The 24,361-nt window shown below is 44.1% G+C and overlaps 1 protein-coding gene across 13 annotated transcripts; it reads left to right on the top strand.

Annotated features, from left to right (window-relative positions):
- Positions 1 to 71: 71 nt before the first annotated feature.
- On the top strand, positions 72 to 24,361 carry GIT2 (GIT ArfGAP 2). 13 transcript variants are annotated; one of them, XM_015643520.3, is made up of 22 exons: positions 72 to 202; positions 4,498 to 4,631; positions 5,117 to 5,229; positions 5,904 to 6,009; positions 6,325 to 6,411; positions 6,559 to 6,689; positions 7,135 to 7,229; positions 7,851 to 7,896; positions 8,332 to 8,337; positions 8,696 to 8,744; positions 9,225 to 9,297; positions 9,627 to 9,724; positions 9,994 to 10,105; positions 10,568 to 10,710; positions 11,413 to 11,562; positions 13,149 to 13,397; positions 14,783 to 14,872; positions 17,193 to 17,275; positions 17,363 to 17,545; positions 19,057 to 19,173; positions 21,321 to 21,384; positions 22,167 to 24,361. In XM_015643520.3, the coding sequence occupies exons 1-22, from the start codon at positions 151 to 153 to the stop codon at positions 22,377 to 22,379; spliced, it is 2,394 nt and encodes a 797-aa protein (XP_015499006.1). In that variant the 5' UTR covers positions 72 to 150; the 3' UTR covers positions 22,380 to 24,361. The 13 variants fall into 13 exon arrangements, with proteins under 13 accessions (XP_015499006.1, XP_015499005.1, XP_015499008.1 ...); XM_015643519.3 differs by having other exon boundaries at positions 8,693 to 8,744; XM_015643522.3 differs by lacking the exon at positions 8,332 to 8,337.

Raw genomic sequence — 24,361 nt, 5'->3', positions numbered from 1 at the left:
GTTTAAGGCAGGCCAGTGCCAGGAGTAAAGATGGCGGTTCGGGCGACATGCGGAGCGGCACAGGGCGGCTCGGCGCGCACGCGCGGGGCCGGCCCGGGGCTGGCGGGGCCCGTTACCGGCCCCGCTGCCGCCGCTGCCGCCGGTCCCGCGATGGCGAAGCGCCTGAGGAGCAGCGAGGTCTGCGCCGACTGCAGCGCTCAGGGTAGGCACCTCACCGCCACCGGCACCGCGCGGGCTCGTCCCGCGGACCCCTCTCGGGCCGGGGGCCGCGGGGGCGCCGCTGGCCCGGGGGTGTCACCGCCCCGGAGCGGCCGCCGCTGCACCTGTGATGGGCCGGGATGGTTTGGGTGGGAAGGGACCTTGAAACTTCTCCCGTCTACCCCGTGCCATGGGCAGGACACCTTCCAGGTGCTCCAAGCCCCGTCCAGCCTGGCCCGGGACACTTCCAGGGCTGGGAGAGAACTCCGTGTCCGAGTGTCCGGGTCCCGCTGGCACCGCCGCCCCTCCCGAGCCCGGCGGGGACGGAGCTCCGGGGAACATCCTGTAGACCTCCAACGGCACGAAAGGAAATGCGGAGCTCCCCAGTGTAGGAAGGAGGAAAGCTGACAGAAATCCACCTTCCAGTCACGGGGCTGAAAGGTGGGAGGAGGGCGGAGGATGGGAATGTGTCCCTGGAAGGGACCGTGGCTCTGTGGGGGGAGTTGGGACGGGGAGAGCGGGGCTGGGCTCGGAGCTGTTCATCCATTCCCGTATTCCCAGGGGCAGGGGAGAGCTCAACTGGGAGTTGTCCCACGGCCGGGGTTGGGTGTAGGTGTGTCAGACTTCCAAGGAAAGTTGTGCTGAGGTGTCTGGAGACGCGGACACGCTCAGGGAGCAGCGTCTGCTCTGGGCTGACACGTATCCCACTGCAGATCGGTTTGGGAGCTTGTGGAAACAGATCTTTAGAAAAGCTGTTGCATCTCCTGACCATCTGTAGTTCTGTTGTAACTAAACTGCTAAACTGTCCTGCTTTATTTCATCAGCCCTGTGTGTTTGTTCTGTCTACATCTTTTCTGTCTCTCTAGTTTTTGCTGTTTGTGTCCTGGGCAGGTTCTTCCAATATAATTAATTAATTATGCACGTACTGAAATTAATTAAAACACTGTAACGCAGATAACACTTGAACCTGTAGAAAATAGGATGTGAGAGAGGGGAGAACAACTTTTATTATATCAGAGCTATGATTAGAAAAATGATAAAAATTCCAAATTTACTTCCAGGAAGTTACTTTCTCCTTTTTACAGAAGGAATTCTTCCCTGTGAGGGTAGTGAGGTCCTGGCACAGGTTGCCCAGAGAAACTTTGGTTGTCCCATCCCTGGAAGTGTCCAAAGCCAGGTTGGAAGGGGCTTGGAGCAGCCTGGGATAATGGATGGTGTCCGTGCCCATGGTAGGGATTGGAACTGGGCAAGCTTTAAGCTCCCTCCAACCCAAACCAGTCTGGGATTCTGCTTGTATGCCTGTAGAAATTTGTTTTTACAATAAATGGAATGTATTGCAATGTGTGTCTCTGACAGGCAATTGTCCTATCACACAAGGTAGCCTATCTGTGCTTTCACACATCTGGGGTGTTCTCACTTGGAGATAAAGCTGTGTGAATTGTGTTCCTTAAGCTCCTCGGGGTATCAGAATCACTGTTGGGGTAATCCTGTAACCCGGCCTTTTATCGTGACATTAGAGCACTGCCAGGTCTTTACTGATTTACTAGAAATCCGCTGGCTTATCCACAGATATAAAGAAATCTTAATTTAATCTTTTTGTAAATAAAACAAATCAACCCTTTCCTTTAGCTAAACCAGAGGGTTTGTCAGTGGGTGCAGGGGGGCTGTGTCAGGAGACTTGGGAGCTGCACCACAGCGGGTGTGCCTGGCACCTGCATTAATTAATGCTTCCCCTGGAACCTCATCAATGCCCCCTTTGTCTCTGCGGCAGAGTGTGGAGGGTTTTCTTTGACACGAGGTGATCTTACGGGAGCTCTTGTGCTGTACTTCCTATCCTGAGGCAGGAGCTCACTTCTCAAACCCACTGCTGGCCTTGTCTTCATCTCACGCTTCCTGTTTTGAACCACCCTGCAGGTTCCTGAAAGCGCCCGCCCGGCCCTGCAGCTTCTCCCCAATTGTCTTTTGTATCAAAAGCAGCGAGGGCAGCAGGGCCAGGCTGTGACCACCCCTGTGCTGGACATTCAGGCCCCTCAATTGCTTTGTCCAGCACTGGGCCTCTTTCTCCAGGACAGACATGGAGGGGCTGGAGCGTGTCCAGGGAAGGGAGCAGAGCTGGGGAAGGGGCTGGAGCACCAGGAACAGCTGAGAGAGCTGGAAAGGGGCTCAGCCTGGAGAAAAGGAGACTCAGGGGGCCCTTCTGGTTCTGCACAACTCCCTGACAGGAGGGAACAGCTGGGGGGGGTCAGGCTCTGCTCCCAGGGAACAGGGACAGGAGGAGAGGGAACAGCATCAAACTGTGCCAGGGGAGGGTCAGGTTAGACATCAGGAGGAATTTCCTCATGGAAAGGGAGATCAGGCCTTGGAACTGCCCAGGGAGGTTTAGATTCTCCATCCCTGGAGGTATCCAAGGAAAGACTGGCCGTGGCACTCAGTGCTCTGGGCTGGTGACAAGGGGATGATCAGTCACAGGTTGGACTCAGTGGTCTCAGAGGTGTTTTCCAACCTCAGTAATTCTGGGATTCTGTGTATTTTGGTACTGGCTTAAACATATTCTGATCAAGTCCATAATTAGGTCTCTTAAAAAGTACCCAAATTCCAGGACAGACACTTCATTGCATTGAATTTAAACCTGAAATGTCCAGGGGCATTGGGTGTTGAGGTGGAAGTAAAGAAAACCCCCAGTACTGACTGTTGATAATGCAGAGCAATGCTCACAAACAGCCTGGGAATGGGCAAAGGAAAGGATCCCTAAGGATCCCATCCGTGTGTGATGAGGCTGTCTCTAACAAGAAGGGACCAGGCTCATTAATCTGGAAGGCTGCCTCAGTTTGGGTCATTAGGTTGCCATGAATTCATCCCACTCCCTTGCTATTCTTTTTCTTCTTGGAAGTCAAAGTTGTTAAATAATAGAATGATATAACAAGGAGTTCGATGTGCTTGTTGTAATTTGTTTTATTAACAAATTGATTATTTTTTTTGTCTCACCTGCTTTAATTTGGCTCTGGGCTGGTTCTGGTGGGTCAGGAGATGCTCCTGACATGGCTCAGACAGGTTTGCCTGCATTGCCTGCAGCACACCCAGGTCATCAGCTCTGCTCAGAAACCACAGCTGTGATCACATCTCATTTGCAGGGATTCAGTCCATTTGTTGTGTGGGTCAGAGGAGACTTTTCCATGTGATGCACCAGTGCCCAGATGTGTTCTGACAGGACTCAGAAGTTCTCTCATCAGATACCAGCCTTGCCTTGTACTTGCTTATTTGGCCTCAGACTCATCCCTGCATTTGAAATTAAGATTTTTCCAAAATAAGAGATCTTGATTTCCTTTTTTATTCTCCTGAGATGTGCTAGGTCTGAAGCTCTGCCTGGCTGCTCAGTTGCCTGCTCCTGCAGGGTTCTGGCATGTTGAGTTTCACGTGTCACTGACAGAAATTGGAATTTCTTCTGGAGACTGAGCACTGAGCAGCCAAGGGACCTGTTTGGAGTCCTGTGGGCATTTATTGTTTCAACCTAATGTACCATTCCTACTTGATTTTATGTCTTTTGATGTTTGAAGCTACATAATAGCTCATACATGTTATTTACTACTTCACATCCCATCAGTTTTCTTTCTGAGCTGCTTATAAGATGGTTCAGTTTGGATCTGGCAAGAAATGAAGTTATTTTGCTTGAGAAGTTTGGATTTTATTGAGCCTTTGACTTGGCACATATGTATCCTTCTTTATTATGACACTCTTGTGTGTTTTTATTTTTTAAAGTGGAAATTTAAAAGATGTTATGATATAGAACTGAAAACTGAGTAGCAGGGGAAAAAGCCTGAGTGCTGTGGCAACTTTATGTGTGGAGATTTGGTGTTTTTAAAAAAGGTTTTTTGACAAGTTTTTAAAAAACAAAAACCCACCAGAAAACCAGAGTTTTTTCAAAGAGCAGGTGGGCACTGTTGCTAGAATACTTTTGTGGGTGTCCACAAAATAATGAGTAAAGCATTTCAAGGTGATGATAAATTCAGTGTCCTGTTTAAAAAGTATTTTCTCAAGAACTGCAAGCAGTGGAGCTTTTTCCCAAATTCCCACTGCAGATCTTCTCACTGTCCTTGGGATCCCACAACCTCCATGAGTGCCAGGACTGGTGTTTCCCATTTCCCCAGCATCCAGAGCCCCAGCAAGGCTGTAACATTCACAGGCTCACACAGTGGCTAAGCAGGGAAGGTTGAAAGGCAGAGCTGCTCAGTTTAGACCCAGCTTTTGCAATCCAAGGTCGTGTTGCTTCCTGTGTTTATAAATGGATGGCTTCTTTTGCAGATCCTTGCTGGGCATCCATAAACAGGGGGATCCTGATCTGTGACGAGTGCTGCAGCGTGCACAGGAGCCTGGGCCGTCACATCTCCCAAGTGAGGCATCTCAAACACACCCCGTGGCCTCCAACACTGCTGCAGGTACAGAGGAAAATGGTTCTCCTCCATTAAAACCAGATATGGTGATTTTTAAATGTAATTTAAATCACTAAACTTCTTTTTTTTTATAGGGTTGGTCCTTTGAAGCTTGCTTTCTCTAAGTTATTCTCATTTTGTTTCTCTTGTTTTGCTGTGATGGATTACTAAAGTCAGAATTATCTTTGCCTTTTAAATTTGATGCCTTTGCTTTGGAAGGTCACTTCAACTTCTACAATTCTGCAGTGCATCTGCTTCAACCTGAATTTTCTTTTGGAGGTGCTGTTGGGAAGAGCAGAGAATTTGAAGGGGTTTCTCACTACATTCCACATCATAACATCCTGAGCATGTGCCCAGTTCTGATATCCCAGCAGGTTACAGATGCTGGCACACAGAGTGGGAATCTGTTGTCTTGATAGCTGCTTGAAAATAATTACAGATAGATGATTAGTGCAGCCAGCAGCAAAATATCTGTGTGTTCTGGCTTTCAGATGGTGGAAACTCTGTACAACAATGGTGCTAATTCCATCTGGGAACACTCCCTGCTGGACCCTGCCTCCGTGATGAGCGGGCGGCGCAAGGCCAGCCCGCAGGATAAAGTGCAGTAAGTGGGAAATGCAGAATTGTTATCTTAGAGAGGTGGGATTGTTTTATTCAGCAGTGACAGGGCAACAAGGAATCCACAGGAACCTGTGTATGTTAGCTAGTTATTTTTTTATTTCCAAGTATTTTTTTTTTACATTTATTGAAGAAATAGGAATATAGTACTTGAATTCTCTGAATTATTCATTTCTGTTGAATAGTGAGGACCTTTGCTTGCACTTTAGTCAAAGGAGTTTTCTTTGTCATATGCTTCAGTTAACTGAATGCTGCCAACAAAATGGAGTTTGGTTGAGGAATTAAATAAAACTTCAGAGATTTTTGTCCCTGACTATGATGCTTCATTTTAAAATGTAAATAACTGTATAGAGTAAGTATAGATCTTAAGTTGGCATGATTTTAAAGTCTGTATTTCTTTTAAGAAACAGACACCACATGCTACAGTCTGTAGATATTTGATGGATGTAACAGACATTTTCTTTGTATGGTCAGACAATCTGCACTGAGTTGTTTTTCAATGAAAATATTTTTCCATGCCTAACTCTGCCACCAGCAACATGCAAAGCTCTTATTTAATCTTCACTTGTGAAAGTTTTCTTTTTCTGGAGCATCTATATTACTTAATGAAAGTTCTGATATTTCTTTCCTTTCCCTTCTTGCCTGGATTTCCCTTTGCAGTCCCAACAAAGCAGAGTTCATCAGAGCTAAATATCAAATGTTAGCGTTTGTGCATCGCCTGCCATGCCGGGAGGACGACAGTGTCACTGCCAAGGATCTCAGCAAGGTCAGTGGCTCCTGGGACAACACAGGCAAATCTCACTGACTTCCCTTGGTTGCTTTTGGCTTAATAGTTTCTGGTTTCCTGTACTTCTACATAAATAAATAAAGCTTGACTTCAACTTGAAGTCCCTTTTTTGTGGTTATCACTGGAGGTGGTGGTTAAGAGGCATTAATTGAGGTGAATTTGGAGAAAACCCTTTACACAAAAGAGCTGTAGTGAGAACTCTGCATACTCTTGCTTCTCAAAGCATGGCTGAAAAACAACTGCTGAATCACAGTTGTTGCTGCTGTGTTAAATGTAATTCTGCTTCTTTTTCAGCAACTCCATTCCAGTGTGAGGACAGGGAATCTGGAGACCTGTTTGCGACTGCTCTCCTTAGGAGCTCAAGCCAACTTCTTTCATCCCGTAGGAACAAATTTTTTTTTCATTATTTTGATATACAATCCGTTCCAGTTCATATTATTTACGCTCATTTCAGCTGGTTCACTTTATATTTCAATATTCTACTCAGACCTGTTGGTTAAGTAGATATTTTTCCTTAATGTCTTGCAGGAGAAAGGAAACACCCCGCTGCATGTTGCTGCTAAGGCAGGACAGACTTTGCAAGCAGAACTGTTGGCAGTTTATGGTGCTGATCCTGGCACACAAGATTCCAATGGGAAAACTCCAGTTGATTATGCAAGGTAGGAGCCCATGATGTCCATAAATCACACAATGGACCTGCTAAGATATGTTTCTGTCCTGAAATAATTTGTCTGTTAAATGCTAATAAGACTTTTTCCAGGAGTGAATGAATAAAAATGAGAAAAAAGTATTTTCACCAGATCACAGCCTGTGTTCTGGGTGGCTGAGACATCAGCTATGATGCCAATTGGCTGTGCCAATCTAGCAGCTCACAGGAAATTTAATTAGAGAAGAGTTTCTGCAATTTGAGGCTCCAGGAGTGAGGGTCAGCTCGGGAATTGCTGTAGGAATTTTACAGATGGGCTGGGTCAGACCGGGTGGAACCGGGCTGCGAGTCTGTGATGGGTTGATGCATCAAACACGTGCAATGTTGGCTTGTACTAAATCTGTTCCTCTGACCATTTCTGTGTGTCACTGACTGCCCCTGTCCCTGTGTGTGAGCAGGCAAGGGGGGCACCACGAGCTGGCAGAGCGGCTGGTGGAGATCCAGTACGAGCTCACAGACAGGTTGGCTTTCTACCTCTGTGGCAGGAAACCAGGTGAGCACAACACCTGCACCCCAGACCTGTCACTGCCAGCTACAGGACATTGAGACTCTGCTCTGTCATATCTGTGCACTGCACTTGTTGTATCCCTGCCAAATATTCAAGTGTTGTATAAATTACACAGAACAAAAGAAAGTATAAGATGCAAGATTAGGGGTGATGCATTTAAAATTGGGATAAAATTGCAGGGTTTTAAAGAGACATAAATTAAAACCAAAATTCCTTCCTGATTTTCCACAAATGCATATTATTTATATGCTGTAGAAACACTTCCAAGTATTTTTTTCTAATTGAAATGCAACAGCAGGGGAGTGTTCTGTTAAGTGGATGCATTTTGAACACAAGGACACTTGCAGATTTTTAACCATAAAGGTAGCTGTGTTAGAACTTAATTTTATTTTTTAATGGAATTTCAATAAAACTAATAAGCCTTAATTGGAATATTTGATAACACCTGGAAATCATGAAACCTTCTTTCATAACTTGCCTAGTTTCCTGTAATTGGAAATTGAGTAATTATATGCAAGATTTATTATTTAGTGTTGTCTGATGCTTATTATTAAAAACTGTAGGCCAATACCAACCTAGTAAAGTGCAATTTGTTTTCAACTCTAGAGCACAAAAATGGGCAGCACTTTGTTATACCTCAGATGGCAGACAGGTAAGTTACTGATTCCATCATATGTCTGAAAACATCAGAGTAAAAAACCCCTTATTATTAAGTTTTCTTTCATTTCTGAAACACCTTTTAAACTTGTTGCCATTCTAACTTTTTAATGTGTGCCTTTATTAATCTTGAAAGCTTTTTTTTCATGGAAAGAATATTGGGTTATCAACAAAATCAGAAAATTATAGAAGCTGATTGTATTTACTAAAATGCAGAGAGAAGGTGAGGCATTTCTGTGAAGGGAACACACATGGGGAATTCCTAGGAAATAGATTGTGGAAATAATTTAAGGACCAATTGAGAATTTTCCTGATTTTTGTACTGCTTTTACTTCTGGTTGTGATCAATGAAATTATATTTGTATAAGAAGTATCAAGTACTAATTTTAAGTTCCTGTTCCTCTTTTATTGCTGTGCAATTGGAAATAAGACGGCTGTAAGTAAACCACTGTCCAACCTCCTGCTTGCAAAATTTCTGTGAAGAACTTTAGTAACTTAAAAGTTGTGTGGGTGAAAACCTGTGGGTATTCATATCCCAAAGAATTTTTGGTATCATTCCATTTTAAATTTAAAAACTGTTGGGGAAGAAAGCTTAATAGTATGTTAATTCTGATATTATAGTAGCAATATTAATAACATCAGTGTGTTAAAAGGAATGCAAAAAATACTGAAATATTAGGGGGCTTAAGGTAAAAGTCACATTTTAATCACTGAGTTATCAAAATGCAGACTTTTGATATTTGGAAGCCATGAAATGTTGTAGATGTAATGATCACTTCTTGTTTTCATAGCAGTCTGGATGTATCAGAACTGGCAAAAGCAGCCAAGAAGAAGCTTCAGTCTGTAAGTTAATCTCCTTTTCTAGATGTGGCAAAGTCTGCACTTCCTCTCTCAGACTCCCTAGCACAAGTATCTCTTCACCCACCTGCTGTAGGAGCAGCTTGAAACACACCAGTATTTTGTGAACCTTCACTGTTGATTGAAGTCCACATCTCCAGTTGCATTTGGTACCTCATTCCCACAGTGCCTCTGCCTCACCCCAAACACAAAATGTCTTTTTGTGGTCAGCTGGGAGAGAAAAAAAAATTCCATTGACCAGGAAAGGAGGAATGTAGAACAGGGTGGTTTTTTTCTGTACCTAGAAATGGGGTGGTCTTCCATGTCTGCTGCCTGTGCAGGCTGAGAAAGGAGCACTTCTATGGATTATAGGGGCTGGAGAAAAGAGCAGAGTTGTGCTCTTACATTTTCTCTTGTTATTTGCTGTTACCAGAGATCTTACTGTGTTTCATTTCTTTTCAAACTGTAATTCTCCTCTACCCTTAGCTAAGCAACCACTTATTTGAAGAGCTTGCCATGGATGTGTATGATGAAGTCGACAGAAGGGAAACAGATGCAGGTGAGTGGGACTTTCTGGAATGAAATAAAACAAGTCTGGATTGTCACTTTACATACAAGATGCCAATCCAAGTTCGTGTTCTGTTCAAGTGCTTCTGTATTCAGCAATTACTGCTGAGGAGAGTTTCTTTGTCTTGCATTGCCTGAAGGGGATGTTAATTGAAAAAATCTTGTGTTTTTCACAAAGTAGAGAACCCTCTGGGGAAAAAGCTTTCCTCTGAATTGATTGTGTTTGTGTTTGAAATTGCAGTCTTTTATTTGACAAAGAAATACTGTCAAGCAGTACAGGAAGCTTATTCCCTTTTTTTTTTTTTCCTTTCCCTGGAGCAGTTTGGCTTGCTACTCAGAACCACAGCACACTCGTGACAGAGACCACTGTTGTCCCTTTTCTTCCTGTAAATCCTGAATATTCCTCAACCAGGAATCAGGTATGAAATCTTAACACTGTAAAAATTATTTAATAGCCCAGGTAATTAAGTAGGCCTAAGTAATATTGCATTATTGCAGTTCATTATTGTAGAACAGTTCCATCTACTTGGAAAGAGGTTAAAATAATTTCACATTTAAATCACACTTCTTGCAATAAATGTAGTTGAACAGTCAACTCCAAGTGTGTAGTCTTAGTTTTTCCTGGGAACTTTGCTGTTCTTCTGATACAGGATGTACTTTTCTTTCCTCTGCTTTATTCTGTATTTAGGGAAGGCAGAAACTGGCTCGATTTAATGCCCACGAGTTTGCTACATTGGTTATAGACATTTTAAGTGATGCCAAACGAAGACAACAGGGGAATTCTCTCACTGGTTCCAAAGGTGAGTGAGCTTTTCCTGTCAGCTCCTTTGCAGGCACTTCTTCACTAGTTTAATCACTCCCAGAGCTCCTCAGCAGAGCTGAATTATATGAGAGAGATCTATATATTGTTTTCATATATTTTTTTCCCTCTGGAGAGAAAATACCAAAAAAAAAATATTTTCTAACTTTTAATATTTCCCTATATTATTCATTTGCATGCTGACATCCATTTGTCCAATGTAGCCTGTTGATTTTTTTTCATTTGTATGAATTCTATTAAGCTTCTAAATTATTCTCACCACTTATTTTAACTTGCCTAAACACTTAAAAGCAATAAAAAGACAAAACCATAAAACTGTGAAGTTTTGGACAGTAATGATTCATTCCTCCTTGGTGGATCTAAACTATTTTTTTTTTTCAAAGTATGAACTTCAATTTCTTCTCCAGACTTACTAGTATGTGTTTCATGTGTTGATCTGCAGAAAATGTGGAGCTTATACTCAAATCAATCAGCAATCAGCACAGCAGTGAAAGTCAGGACAATGACCAGCCTGATTATGACAGTGTTGCTTCAGATGAAGATACAGATCTGGAAACAAATGCAGCTAAATCAAACAGGCAGAAGGTAGGATTGAAATAGTGATAAGCCCCCAAGTGTTTGGAATAAATTACCATAAAATCAATATTTTAATTAATTAATTTTGTAATCATGCCTCATAGTCTGTGAACTTTCTAAAATGAAATGTTGTTGCCTAAGGAATTTTTATTGTTAAAAAAAAAAAAAAAGCCTCTTTAGAAAACTAATGTGTGTGGCTGGAGATAAGATAGATTTAATTGCATCGATTAAATAATTGGATCTGCCTAAAAGCTCTGAATCAGTGATTCCATGGTATTTCACAAATATTTACTGCCTCCTACTGAAGAAATACAGCAGACTAGCAGTGTCCATTCCTGGAGCAATGCAGAAGGGCATCAAAGGCAGTAAAACCTGTTGGTTCTATTTTGATCTTCCCTGGGATATGCACACTGGATATTAAGCAGTCTGTCTTGTAAAGTTTTGCAGTTATTTATTGCATATTTTTTTTAAAAACCCATATAAAACAGTATTTGATCACTGAAATGCTGATGCAGATGTTTTTAGAGGAGCTAATTGACTTCAGATTGCTTTTCTAGAGATTTCAAATTATTCTGGTTAATGGATTTTATTAATTTAAACTTCATTTGAAATGTGATGTCTTTAAAGTAAGTACATGAAAAGCCATTGAAATCTCATGGTCTTGTTTTCTTCTTCTTAATGCTGTAAGTATTTTTCTCTTCCTTTTCCTAGAGCTTGGATTCAGACTTGTCAGATGGACCAGTGACAGCCCAGGAATATATGCAGGTTAAAAATGCCTTGGTGGCTTCTGAGGTGAAGATTCAGCAATTAATGAAAGTGAACATCAATCTGAGTGATGAGCTGAGGATTATGCAGAAAAAGGTAACAGAGAAACCCCTCCCTCCAGCTCTTGGGTATCTGAAGTTGTTAGAATAAAACTGCTGGAACTGAGGGTGAAATAATCCAGTATTAGGATAATGAGAAAACTCATTTTAAAGTGAAGCTGCTTTGGAATCAGACATGAGACTAGAAATTTATGTACAACACATGCTTTGAATGTTGTTTTTTCGTGGTGCTGGTGGTGATCCAGGCCTACAAATCATGAGGATGATTTGACTTATGTCAAAACTTTGACATCAGTTTTCCAAGTGACAGGACAGTTGTTGCAAGTCTTGGGTGTTTTTCCTGTCTTGCTTCAATATAAGCAGGTTTAAAAAATGAGGAATCAAGTGCCAGCACACTTTATGTTTGTACACTTACCTATATTTTTGTGGGGTAAAGGACAATTTATATCTGAGTTCACTATCCTGTCTGGCTGGCTGGAAATGGCTGGCTGCTTCCCCTCAAATGAATCCCTTTAACTAGCATTAAAATCCTGTTTTCCAAATAATTACAGTGCTGCAAGAGTCATGTAGAGGAAGTTGTTCAGGCTGTAGGGTGGACCCACTGTTCTGGGGCAGAGCAGGGATTTTGCAGTGGTGGAACTGTTTGCACCTGAGGCTGAGCTAACTCAGCAGATTGGAATATCCCTGTCTGTTGAGTGCCAACTCTTCTGTTGGAATTGGAGATTTCAGGGTGTTTCCTTGCTCTTTCAATAGCTTGTACTGGTTTCATCATTTCTCTCACATCAATTGAATTAACTTTTCACTTACATTGGGTTTCTTTAGACATATATAATCATTTAGAGTAAAAAAAAAACCCTTTGGGACCTATGAATTGATGAGGATATTTATGTGGTGTAGCAGAAGGGAAATCCTTGCTGTTCTGCAGTTTTTCTTCACTGCATCTTTTTTTTCTGATGTGTTAATATAGCAAACTTATTCCAAGTCCACAAAATAATCAGAATTGGTGCATTTTTACTATCAAATAAATACATAATAATAAAAAAGCTTTAAAATGCTTTCTTGTTGTCTTCTTAGATAGCAGTGGCTGATGCCTAATTTTCATAAGCTAAACTCTCTCCTTGCTTTGCAGAGCAAGCTCAAGTCCCTTTGTGCTGCCTCTGGTGTCTGTGCTGCAGTTCTGGCATTGTCAGATTTCACTGGCCTTATGTTAAAGTCTTCTAAGTCCTTGTATTGGCTGCTGCAGTGGATCCCTTTGCTTGGAAAGCTGTTGTGTTGGCAGTCCTTCCCCCACAGCCTCATTCTATCCCAGGATTCCTGTGCCAGTAGAGCAGGCTGGAGGGAGCGGGTCATGTGTTTTGAGCTACAACAGCCAATTTTAACATCTAACTTAGTTTACATCCCAGCAGCTGCTGGAAATCAGCACCTAAAATAGTTCCAGATCTGGAACAAAGGTGTTTCTATGCTCATACCCAGCAAGTCAAGTAGATTTTGAAAAAGAAATGAACCCCCAGCCAGCAGTACCTGGATTTTCTAGTACTGCTGACAAGCGAGTGTCGCGCGGTCGCTTTGCTTTCGGCACTTGCTTTTAGGAAACCAAGTCCCACTGCTAAACATTTCTTTCAGCTCCAAACGCTACAGAGTGAAAATACCAACCTCAGAAGACAGGCCACAACCAATATCTATCAGGTGCAAAGTGGTTCTGAGTACCCAGACCCCAGCAGCAATTCCTCCCTAAAGCGGCGCCCGTCGGCCCGGGGCAGCAGGCCCATGTCCATGTACGAGACTGGCTCGGGGCAGAAGCCCTACCTGCCCATGGGGGAGGTCACCTACCCAGAAGAAAACATCACCAGGCTGCAGCCCTTCCCTCCACACGTGAGTAAAACTGCTGCTGCTTCTGCATTGCCTCTCATGTTCAGCTTTCCTGTCTCTTCCAGCTCTGCTCGTTCACTCAGCTTCTGCCTCAGAGGGAAAAAAAAAAACAAACCAGGGGGAATAAGATCTGTGAGAATTGTTCATGTTTGCTGTATTAACATGTCTGCAGGAGCCTGATGGTTTGAAAAGCAGAAGCTATAACAGTTCTGGGATATGTAAACTGGAGCTTTTGGCTTCTGCTCACCTGGTTTTTTAACCACACTGTGTATATATATATATATATATATATAAAATATCAATATGTAATTGAAAAGCAGGAAGGCAGGGGAAATACTATTCCAAGAAAGTAGGTAAAGTTAATATATTTCTGGAGATAAACACACCAGTACCAATATGTGGAACTTTATAACCACCTTACAAAAATAAAATAAAATGGAAACATTTTCCCCAGACAACCAATTTCTAATTCTGAGTTTGGAGCTGGAGGCTGGAGATGGTTTAGATCTGCCAGTCAAGAAGATTCTTCTGGTTTAGTATTTTCCTGTGTGATGTGGAGAGGGATTTCTCTGTTGGCCAGAGGGATTTTGCACTGAGGTGTTCACACTTTACAGAAGTGACCCAACACACGCCAGTGCATTTAATTAACAAGAGCAGTTAATTAATTAGCACAGATAATTTTTTGTTTCACCTTCTTAGATTACCCTGTGGGCTGGAATACAGGACAGTATCTTTCAGACACAGATTTAAAATGTGTGGATTTTTGACAATATCTTTCCCTCTTGGTAGTGATGTCTTGTACTTCCTTCCAATTAAATCATTAAGACCTTTAAAATGTATTTTGAACTTACCTTTTGCATGATGGAGGGCAAATATTCCATGCACATTCCACAGAAGACAGCTGAATGCACCAAGAGAATCAGTCTCCACCTTCAATGAAATTAATTTAAGCTATGAAATCTGTATCATTTTAAATTGCATTGTCATGTTGATATGATGGCAGTTCTGGCAGCAAGAAATGTCATATTTCATCTGTGTGAGACAGTGTTTGCAAAATGTGACAGTGCTTTGTAGAGGTCCTTTGGTTTGGGTGGAAATTTGGATAGCAGTAGCAGTTCTGAAGCATTGATTTGTTGTGTGGAGTTAGTTAATTTGGCATGTGGTGAATTTTTTTTATTCTCCATGGAATTTTGCACCTCTGGAATCTCAGTATTAGAATGGGCATGAATTCAATTGTATTTTGAAACAATTAAGTCCCCTCAGCCTAAGTCAGATTCTCAACATCATTCTTGCTTTATGTCATCTCCATAGTTTTAAGAATGTTCCTCTAATTTCAGTTAAGAGTTTGTTTGTGTTTTGGTTTTGGTTTTTCTGTTTCCCATTTTTAGATCGGGAGGAGTGCGTTTGTGACCTCCTCTTCATCTCTACCTTCCTTCCCCTCCACGCTCTCCTGGTCGAGGGATGAGAGCACACGAAGGGTTAAGTACCTTCCCAATCGGTCTTCTCCCTGGAGGAGGTGCCAATCTCCCCAGAACCACATCCTCTCTCTTCCCCCTCTCACTGCCTGGCCTTCCAGCCTGCATGGAGCAGAACTTCCTCCCTTCCATTCCTGCTGCCACGAGCTCTGAGCTCTTGCCTCTCTCTAACTTCACATCTTCAGCCTTTAACACCACGCACAGGTCACTTGTTCAGCTGCACAACAGCCCCAAGACAAGCTGGCTGCTGTTTGGACAGTGATTTTCCAGGCTCTCACTGATATTTCTAAGCCAATGTACAATTCTCCTGCTGACTAAAAGCACTGCATGAGGCCCAGCTTCAAAGCTGCTTTCTTTGGGGGCCAGTGGCATGCACCAATCCAGGTGGTCCTGATTGACTTGTTTGCCTTACAGATAACAAATCTGGGGGTTTAAATGTTTACTTTGGTCTCTCTCTGCCAGGACACAAAACCTTCTTTTTAATTATTTCTGTCCCCATTTTATTTTGACTGTACGGTGTTTGGACATGTTAGTCCAGAAAATATTAGATTTGCAAGTAGGTATAGAAGAAAAAACTTTGAAGGGAATATCCTGCTTGGCCAAATGGAAATCTGGTTTTGGCTGCTCTCTGGTACTGGAAACTTGCAGAGGGTTTGGTTGATTGTTTTTATTCTACACTGATTCTATATTAGTGATTCTGTGGTATCCTCTTCTTGTAATTGTTCACTGTTGTTGGTATAGCTTTGTTGCTATTAGGATTGTTGTCTCTGTACACCTGGGAGAGGGGAAAGGTCAGACTGTACATAAAGTAGTTTCTTATCTTCAAAATACATATCACTTTTACAACTGATCTTTACCAGCTGTCCTGAGAGAGGAACGTTCAAAAAATGCTGGTTTTTCCTTCTGTGCAGAGTAATTTTAAAATTGAAACAGGTTCCTAACTCCAGGTGCTTCACTTAAGAATTGATGGGTTTAAGATCAGATGAATGCTTAACAAATGTACTGAATCTCAGTGAAAACCAGTTTCTGGTCACATTTTTGGTCTGTCCTCGAGGCAGAAATATTATTTGGTAAGCAGATTCCTAAATGTTTGGGTCAGGGATGCAGATTGGAGGTGTCCCTTACAGTTTAAGCCTGAAGACTCCCTTAGGATGACTTCAGGGTTCCTGTAAGAGCCAGGGATGTTAGGGCTGTGAAGGACCCTGAGCTGCTGTTCTGTGATCAGAGTGACAGCACTGTGGTGTGTTTGACACCAGACACACTGTGCTCAGCACCTGGGTGAAGCTTTGCAGTTTTTAGAAAACTTGAGGAAGCAGATGTGTGCTGAGGATTTGGCCTCCAAGCTCATTTTGGTGTCCCTTCATTCAGCCTTTGCTCTGGGATCAGCCTCCCACTTTGCAATGGGCCTGCAGAGCTCAATCCAGCCTCTGCTTCCCTGCATTCCTCCTGCTCTCATTTCAGCTTCCACTTTGGAGTTGGCCCCTATCCTCCTTTTGACCCTGTTCTTCTGTGCCCCTTTACTCTGATGGTTGGGCTTCCTGCCCTTGTTACATCCCATGCTCTGGGGCACAACTCTCACTTCTTTGGTCTTCCAACTCTGTACCAATATTAAGCATTCAATGGGCCTCAGTTCCTCACACTTGAGCCTCCCACCCTGTTTTGGGCTTCACTTTGCAGTGGGCTTTAACCACTCTTGTGTTGGCCCCCAAACTGTAATGAGCTCTGGGTCTCATCGGTTCCGTACGTGCCCTTGGTCTTCCATGTGCAGTTTGGGCTCCCCCATCTCTGTCTCCTGACTTTATTTTGGCTTTCCCATTGCCACAGTCTTCAGCCCTTGTTTTGGGCTCCCATTTTGCAGTGGCCTTCCCAGGGCCAGCCTCCCACCAGTTGCTTTCCACTCTGCATTCAGCCTCCCCAGCATGGTCTCTGCCTCTGCTCTGTTCTCTTGATCTGGGGTTCTCTTTTTCTCTGGGGGTTCTCTCCCTCTCCAGTGGTTCTCATTCACCATTCAGGCTGCTGTTTCATGGTGCTGCTTCACCATTCTGGTGGCCTGTCAGAGTGTGTCCCTGGGGCAGTTTCAGTGGCAGGGAAGGACTCTGTGCTCTGTCTGTCTGTCTGTCCTGCCGTGCTGGGTGTTCAGGGGCTGGCAGTGGTACAAGCTGAGCAGCAGCCTGGCGTGGGGAGAGGGGCACAGCAGCTCCAGGGGAGTGTCTGCTGCAGGAACTGTTGTGCAAAGAGCAAATCCACGTGCACAGGACGTGGCTCTGGCACAGCCCAGGGCTGCTCTTTCCTGCACAGGCTGAAGTAAATCTGTTCCTTGCAGGGCTCGAAGCTGGAGAAGCAGAGCAGCGTGTCTGAGAGCGACTACGACAACCCCACCACCCCCGTGGAGCTGGAGGAGCCGGGGTAGGTGCTGTGACAGAGCTGACACAGCTTGGGGCTGACAGGAAGCTGCTCTGGCCCCAGACCAACCCCTGCTTTGCTCCCCTGCAGGTCGGGCAGGAAGGGCCGGCAGCGCAGCGTCATTTGGCAGGGGGAGGGCTCCATCCCTGAGGACACAGACTCAGCCCCCAGCTCCAGTTTGCCCAGTACAGAAGATGTGATTCGGAAAACTGAGCAGATCACCAAGAACATCCAGGAGCTGCTGCGAGCAGCACAGGAGAACAAACATGACAGGTAAGGAGGGAGTGCTGGAAAAGCTCTGGAGTTGGTGAAAAAACAAAGGAAATTCTTCAGGTATTTTCACCTTGTAGCACAGGTGAAAGTGAAATACAGCCCTGCTATTTCACACCTGTAAAATGTTGTAGGTCTGTCGTGTTCCCTGGTGTCCTTAGTGCCACAGGGCAAGTTGGAGTCAAGTCACCAGCCCTTTTCTGGCTGCAGTGCTGCCTGCCCTGCCCTTAACTTGCAAGTCCTGCTGCAAAATGAGTGTGGTATTAGACACAAATCAAATGTGTTGTACAAAACTCACTCCAAGGTTTTCTTGGATCCTCACCCCTCTATGTCCATAGGTAATTACACCCTGCAGAACATGATAGTAACACCAAGCCTTGCTTCTGGAGCAAATTGTGAAAGAGAGAGAATTTGGCTTTCCTACTGAAGTATTAGTACAAATTGTGTACCAGCAAAAGGATTTTCAACTATTGGTTTTAGATACAGACCCAGCTGAATAAGCAGAACACTGACTGAGCACATGAGGCTGCAGCAGCTTCAGCTCCCTCAGGGAAATTCTGGCCCACCAGAACAATTTCCAGAATAGCTGTGGGTGACTAAGAGTGATACTGCCCTGCTGATCATCAGGTGGTGCTCCCCCCACAGCTTTGTAGAAGGCTGTAAATCCAAACTACAAATTCCCAGGTGTGAGCACATTTTGGAGCTGGAACGCTCTGGGCTCCAGCAAACCTGGCCCTGCAGGCTGGCAGATCTGGCTCTGCTGTGGCCCCAGCTCGGTGCCCTCTGTGCCTGGGAGAAGCAGCAGCGGTTTGTGTTGAGCCCTCACTTCCTGCCTCGCTCAGAGAAGTGCACAACAATGGGGCCACTTTTGTTCTGTGTTTTTTCCTTCTTGTACTTTGCTATTTTTAGCAGGGCCGGCCGTGGCCTCTCCTTCTCACGCCGAGTGACGACTTCTGCCGTGTTTATGCTGAGCTCATTGCCCTTGGCGTAACCTTTTCCAGTGCAATCTCTCGTTGCTTGTTTCACACAGAGGAGCTTTAAATGAGTGTAGTTTTTATGTATATCACACTATACAGTATGTGAATTTTTTCTAAATCACTGAAGGAAACAATGCAGCATACCTGGCTTTCATTGTTGAATTGATCAGGTTTCTAAGAAATCTGTTATGCTGCATTTTTGTTTTCTGTACCACACATGGAGTGAAGTGTTTGCCTATGCTTAGATGAGTGTTACCTTGCAAAACACCCAACTAGGAAGCTGCTGTTCTTTGTTTTCCTCTTCCCTGGCTTCCTTAACACAGGGGAATGCTTCCTTACCAAAATGAGATACTTGAGGATGTAATAACACATCCTCCAAGCTCGTGCTGGGAACGCTGTAGAGAAAAACCATGTGCTGCATAGATAACTGGAGAGTTAAAAATACGATGCAAGAATATCATCTATTAATGAAACCCCTTCTTCCTTTTGTTTCTCACTCTCTCCCATCCCTCTCCCTGTGCTCCATGGGCTGAGCAGGCCCTTGGAGCGTGGGGGCACATCCCAGCTCAGACACAGCCTCGGCACACGGGTCCCCGGGGCTGAGCGAGCGCCCCTGCAGCCTCTGACCAGCCAGCAGCCCGGCCCTGCCTCCTGGTACTCTGGCCTCTGTCCCTGCCTCCCAGGCACAGTGTCCTTTCTCCTTCTCTCTGCTGCCTCTTTCCCTCCCACTCTGGCCACACGGGGTCATGGAAGGCGATGCATGAAATGCTCCAGGGGATGAGGGAACTGCAGGCAGCCCCTCCAGGCCAGGGGTGTGGCACAGCCCCTTGAGCTCCCAGTGGTTACCAGTGAACAGAACCACAGCCTGGAGCTGGGGCTGGCTCTGGTGTATTCTCCTCTCTCTGTTCCTTTTTTTATTGTCTGTCAAGATAAATTAAATTACAACTCTGTTGGCTCATGGAATCACACAACAGTTGGGGTTAGAAGGGACCTTAGAGCCCACCTTGTTCTGCCCCCTCTATGGGCAGGGACACCTTCCACTAGCCCAAGTGGCTCCAAGCCCCATCCATCCCAGCCTGGGACACTTCCAGAGATCCAGGGGCAGCCACAGCTTCTCTGGGCACCCTGTGCCAGGGCCTCATCACCCTCACAGGGAAGAATTTCTTCCTTAAGGAAGAAATCTTTGAGGTTTGAAGGTCCTTCCCAACCCAAACCATTCTGTGATTTTATGAACAAAACACGTAGTTGCTCCTTCTTTCTGCCATTGCAAAAGCAGCAGGAGTTTCACATTCTCAAGGTGGAACATTCACACCTGACAGCTGAGGTCCCTCAAGTGTTTATACAGCTGGGGGTCAAATGAGATCATTTGTATCCCAAATCCATAAAAAAACGATATGTGCTTATATGGTATCTTCCAACCTGACCAAATTATTGTTTGTTAATGCCTAAAATAAAAGTGACATTTGTGTGATAGGCTTTTTAAAACAGAACTGCCCAGGTTCAAACCCTGGCCAACAAATGTCAGGCTTGGAGGAAGAGATTAACACAATTTACTGCTAATGAGGGATTCCTTTTCCAAGCTGTCACTACTTGAATATCTTCCTGATGTCTCATTGGAATGTGTGCAAACCCAACACAGTGTCAGAGCATCTCACAAGCTCACAGTGAGTGTTTAGACATTAAACTAAAACCATTCCTCCAGGCCACGCTGGAAACTTTGCAGCTGACCTAGAGAACATACAATGAAATGTGTGTTGTTCACCTGAGTGTCTCATTCAGGTTATTCTCAGAGCTTTCTCTGCCTTGTTAGTGAAGGGTTTAATCAGTAAATTGACTTTTTAAAGAGATAGGGTGCAGGGAGCAGATTATTCATTAACTCCACAGCAGAAGAGGAATTGTAGTGAACTTGGAAGACCTCTCTCCACTTTTAGTTTATTTGGAAGAACTCATGTGACTTGAGACACATGGAAATACTCCTTTTAAAGCAATTTTCCTGCATTGCCAAAGTGACCCCAGTGTGTTGCTTCTCTCTCAGTGCATTTGCAAGTGACTGATTTTTTTGCACCTTTGGTGTTGCAAGAAGATCAAATAAATAATGACTGTGGGGGTGGGTTTGGGGGCTCTTTTTGCTTGAAAGGGCACTGACCTACCATAACCCACACATGCTGAATAGTTTTCTTGAATGCTTTGTGATTTTTGAGATTCTCTTGCTTAAGATTGGATCATGTGAACTAACACTAAAATTGAATCTTTGAAGCATAAAAGTGAGTATTTTGAAATGAGAACTGTGAGAGAGCACACTAACACTGCACTATTCACAGCAGTTTATGGTAAATAGTTCTATTTTGAAGAGACCAGTTTTCATTTTGTGTATAAATCAGAAGTGAAATCTATGAGGATTTATGGAATCTGCCTTTGTTTTATGAACTAACTCATCAGAATTAGTGAATATTTAGTCTAGAACCCACAGATTGTGAATGCAGTTGGTAGTTTGGGGATGCATGTGTGAGAACTCTGCCTTGTCTATTTATTGGGTATTAATTAATCCAAGAAGGCATCTTGGTGTTCTGAATTTGCACACAAACAGAGACATTCCTGACAATGTTTTACATAAAAAGTATGGGCAGTTATTCCTTCAAACCAACTCTGAAGAACAATGAAAATCTAAGAAATACTTTTGCACTGTTGGTTAAGTTCCTGCTTTTTGTGAAGCCACGTGGTTGTTTTTAAAATAAGTCACTGAGCAGGGAAGAGGGAAGGGAGTCTCTACAAAATGAATAACCCAGAGCATCTTTCTGCAGCTATATACCGTGCTCCGAGAGAATACATGTGGCAGTGACAGAAATGGCAGCTTTGTTCCCAAAAGTAAGTACCTGCCACCATCAGAACGGTTTCAGCCTTGTTCCTCATGTGTCCTTCAGAATGAAAATCAGAAATTATTTCCCTTCAAAATGAAAATGGTAGAGAGAAATGATGGGGTTATGATGGACCTGTGTATTTATTAGCATGGGAACTGGGAGGGGCTAAAGTGTGAGTGCAGGCCTTTAATTGAACTCTTGAATGTAAAACTCTTTAAGAATTGCACAAAACTGGAGGTGCTTGGATGTGGCATGAAGAGTTGTGTGGTTATATGGGAATTTCACCAGACTCATCACCCCCTTTTCCATCTGGGTGCCATTGCCTGCATTTCTTTCCTGCAGCCACCTTTAGATCTGCTATCCATCCATCAAAGTGATCTGTTTGCTCACAGCAGATTCAGGGAGTGAAATCCCCACGACTGAATTCTTGTAAAGTCTTACTCACCTCTCCAAAACTGCGAGGAAAGAGCCAAGGCTGCTGTCCCGCCTGCATCAGTCGTCCTGGACATGCTGTCCCCTCCTGCCAGCCAGGACGTGGGCTGGGACAGTAAACAGGCACCAGAAATGTGCATGAGTAACTTCCTAAGGGAGGGCATGGAGCAAAACTCCCTGCCTGCTGCCTGGCAGCCTTTGGGAATCACCCTGAAAGGAGAAATTCCGGCTTGTGCCACGAGGGGAAGGCAGGGCTTGTCCACAGCCGCCCCGCATCAAAGAACCCTTGTGAGCACTCCCGGCTAATTAAAAGGTTGTGTTGTTCTGCCTGTTCCAGCGTCTGTTTTCCCTTCCCAGAAGCCCAAGTCGGAGCTGGTGAGGACTTCCCTGCGCCTGCTGACATCCAGTGCCTACAGACTGCAGTCGGAGTGCAGGAAAGCGCTGCCCGCCGAGCCCAGCCCCGCGCCCGACATCCAGCTGGTGACACAGCAGGTCATCCAGTGCGCCTACGACATCGCCAAGGCTGCCAAGCAGCTGGTCACCATCACAACCAAAGAGAACAACAACTGAGGCACTCGGGGCTTTTTACTCTGGGGTTTTTTAAAGGTTGGATTTCAACATAAAGGTGTGGAACTATGCGCATTTTTACGAGGAAAAAACTACGAGGGGCAAGAAGCTTTTTTTTTTTTTTTTTTAACTCAGTATTATTTTTGCATGTTTTCTAACAATTTTATGATTAATTTAACCCACTGCCTTATTTTGTGCCTGTGTTGCCAGTGTAGTTATGGGTAATAGCATGTTGCAAGTAGCTGTCGAGCCACTCTCACGTCCCAGCGCTGTACCGAGCTCTTGTAGATGTTTCCTTGGGGCCACGTTCTGCTTTCAGGTCCTGCTGGTGGAACTGCTCTGACACCTCTGCAAGGATGGGAGGGCAGCATCTCCATCCCTCCAGAGCCTCCCCTGCTGGGATCCCGCTGGCTGAGGCTCCCCAGGCTCCAGGACCGCTCCCAGCAGGAAGAAGGTTTGTCCTGGTAACGGGGTACAAGCCCAACGTTCTCTGTTCCCATATCAACTGTTGTGCAATATGTTTTGTTTTTAGTCTGCTAAACCAGTAGTAGTTGTGGGCATCCAAGCTTGTTATGTGTAACTCTACAAGGTCTTTGTCACTTTATCTGTTTTGGAAGGAATTTGAAACGTAATAGTTATTTCTTTTAGTTGTCACTATGCCATTAATATATATGTTTGATGTTACTTTAGGGCATTAGTGGTTAAAATATTATCCTTTGTTTCTGAGTTAGCAATTCATTGTTAAGTTTCCTGCAGAATTTTCCTGTCATCTTTGAGGCACCATCTCGTTTGCAGCAGCATTTCTCGGTAACTCCAGATGCAATTTCACTAAAGATTTCTGTGCTCATTAACAAAAAAAAGGAAGTTAGAAGAGTGCCAGTGCAAAAGCAGCTGTGTCTGCCACAGCACATAACCTCTGTACCTCAACGTATCCAAATGTGAAAACATTTCTCATATCTCCTAAGATTTTTATGCAAATCTTTCAAAATTTGACTGAGTAACCCCTGCCAGGCTGCCTGGCCCCAGTGTAACAGTTCACAAAAGTGTTTCAGTCCATAATTTCAAAAATGAGAATATTTTTGGGAGTCTGAATTTCAGGTGGTGCAGGAAATCACTGATTTTTGCCTCTGCCTGTGTCTCATTTGGAAGCATTGTCACTGCCCAGGAGCCAGCCATGGCTTGTGTGGATATATCCAAGCACAAGTGCCATGGCACTGCTGGATTCCTGGTGCTGTGTGGCTCCCAGAGTCTGAGGGAGGGAAGGAATGGAGAGAGGAGATGACAGTCCAGTAAATTAATGTTCTTCATTGTGGGGTTTTATTCCTTTCTGCCCTTCTGAACCCCAGAAGCAGTTCTAGCCTCACAACAGAGACAGGCTGGGATTAAAACTGCAAATGACCTTTGTGATACCTACTTTAAAATCATGCAATTGGTAATTAATTAAATACACTGGGAATCATCTAGGAACTTTTCCTTAAATTGTCATGGCTGAAAGGCAGCAGATGGTATTTTTCAGTCTCTCAGGACAGCGCTGTGTGCTGTTCTTTAACATATCTTACCTGCTTTCCAAAGCAGGGTGACACTGAGTTATGGTGTAATTTATCACTTATTTAAACCTGTCTTTGATCCAAATCCAAGGGACACTTTAGTAACTGCCAGCCCCTGCTCCAGCTACACTGAAATCAGAGTGGTCCACACCCCACAGGAACCCCCAGCAGCAAGTTCATGAACCCTCCACTCACAGCACTGCAGTCACAGAGTTTGTAGCACCTCAAGTAACAAAGATGTGTTTTTCTTTTAGGACTAGATTTCCTCTTGTTCCCCTGTAAACAAACTTGCTCTTCCTTTACAAAATGCTGCAGAGGAAAGGAAAAGCTATTTTTGCCTTTTTCCAAACCTTGTATTTATCAGTGTCATTCTGTCTGTACAATATTTTGACTTTTAATCTTTTGTTTACAGTATTACTATAAAATGCAAAAACCCTT

The sequence above is a fragment of the Parus major genome, chromosome 15 (assembly GCF_001522545.3).
Source record: "Parus major isolate Abel chromosome 15, Parus_major1.1, whole genome shotgun sequence".
In the NCBI taxonomy this organism is placed as follows: domain Eukaryota; kingdom Metazoa; phylum Chordata; class Aves; order Passeriformes; family Paridae; genus Parus; species Parus major.
This window is presented reverse-complemented; position numbering and strand designations above follow the sequence as displayed.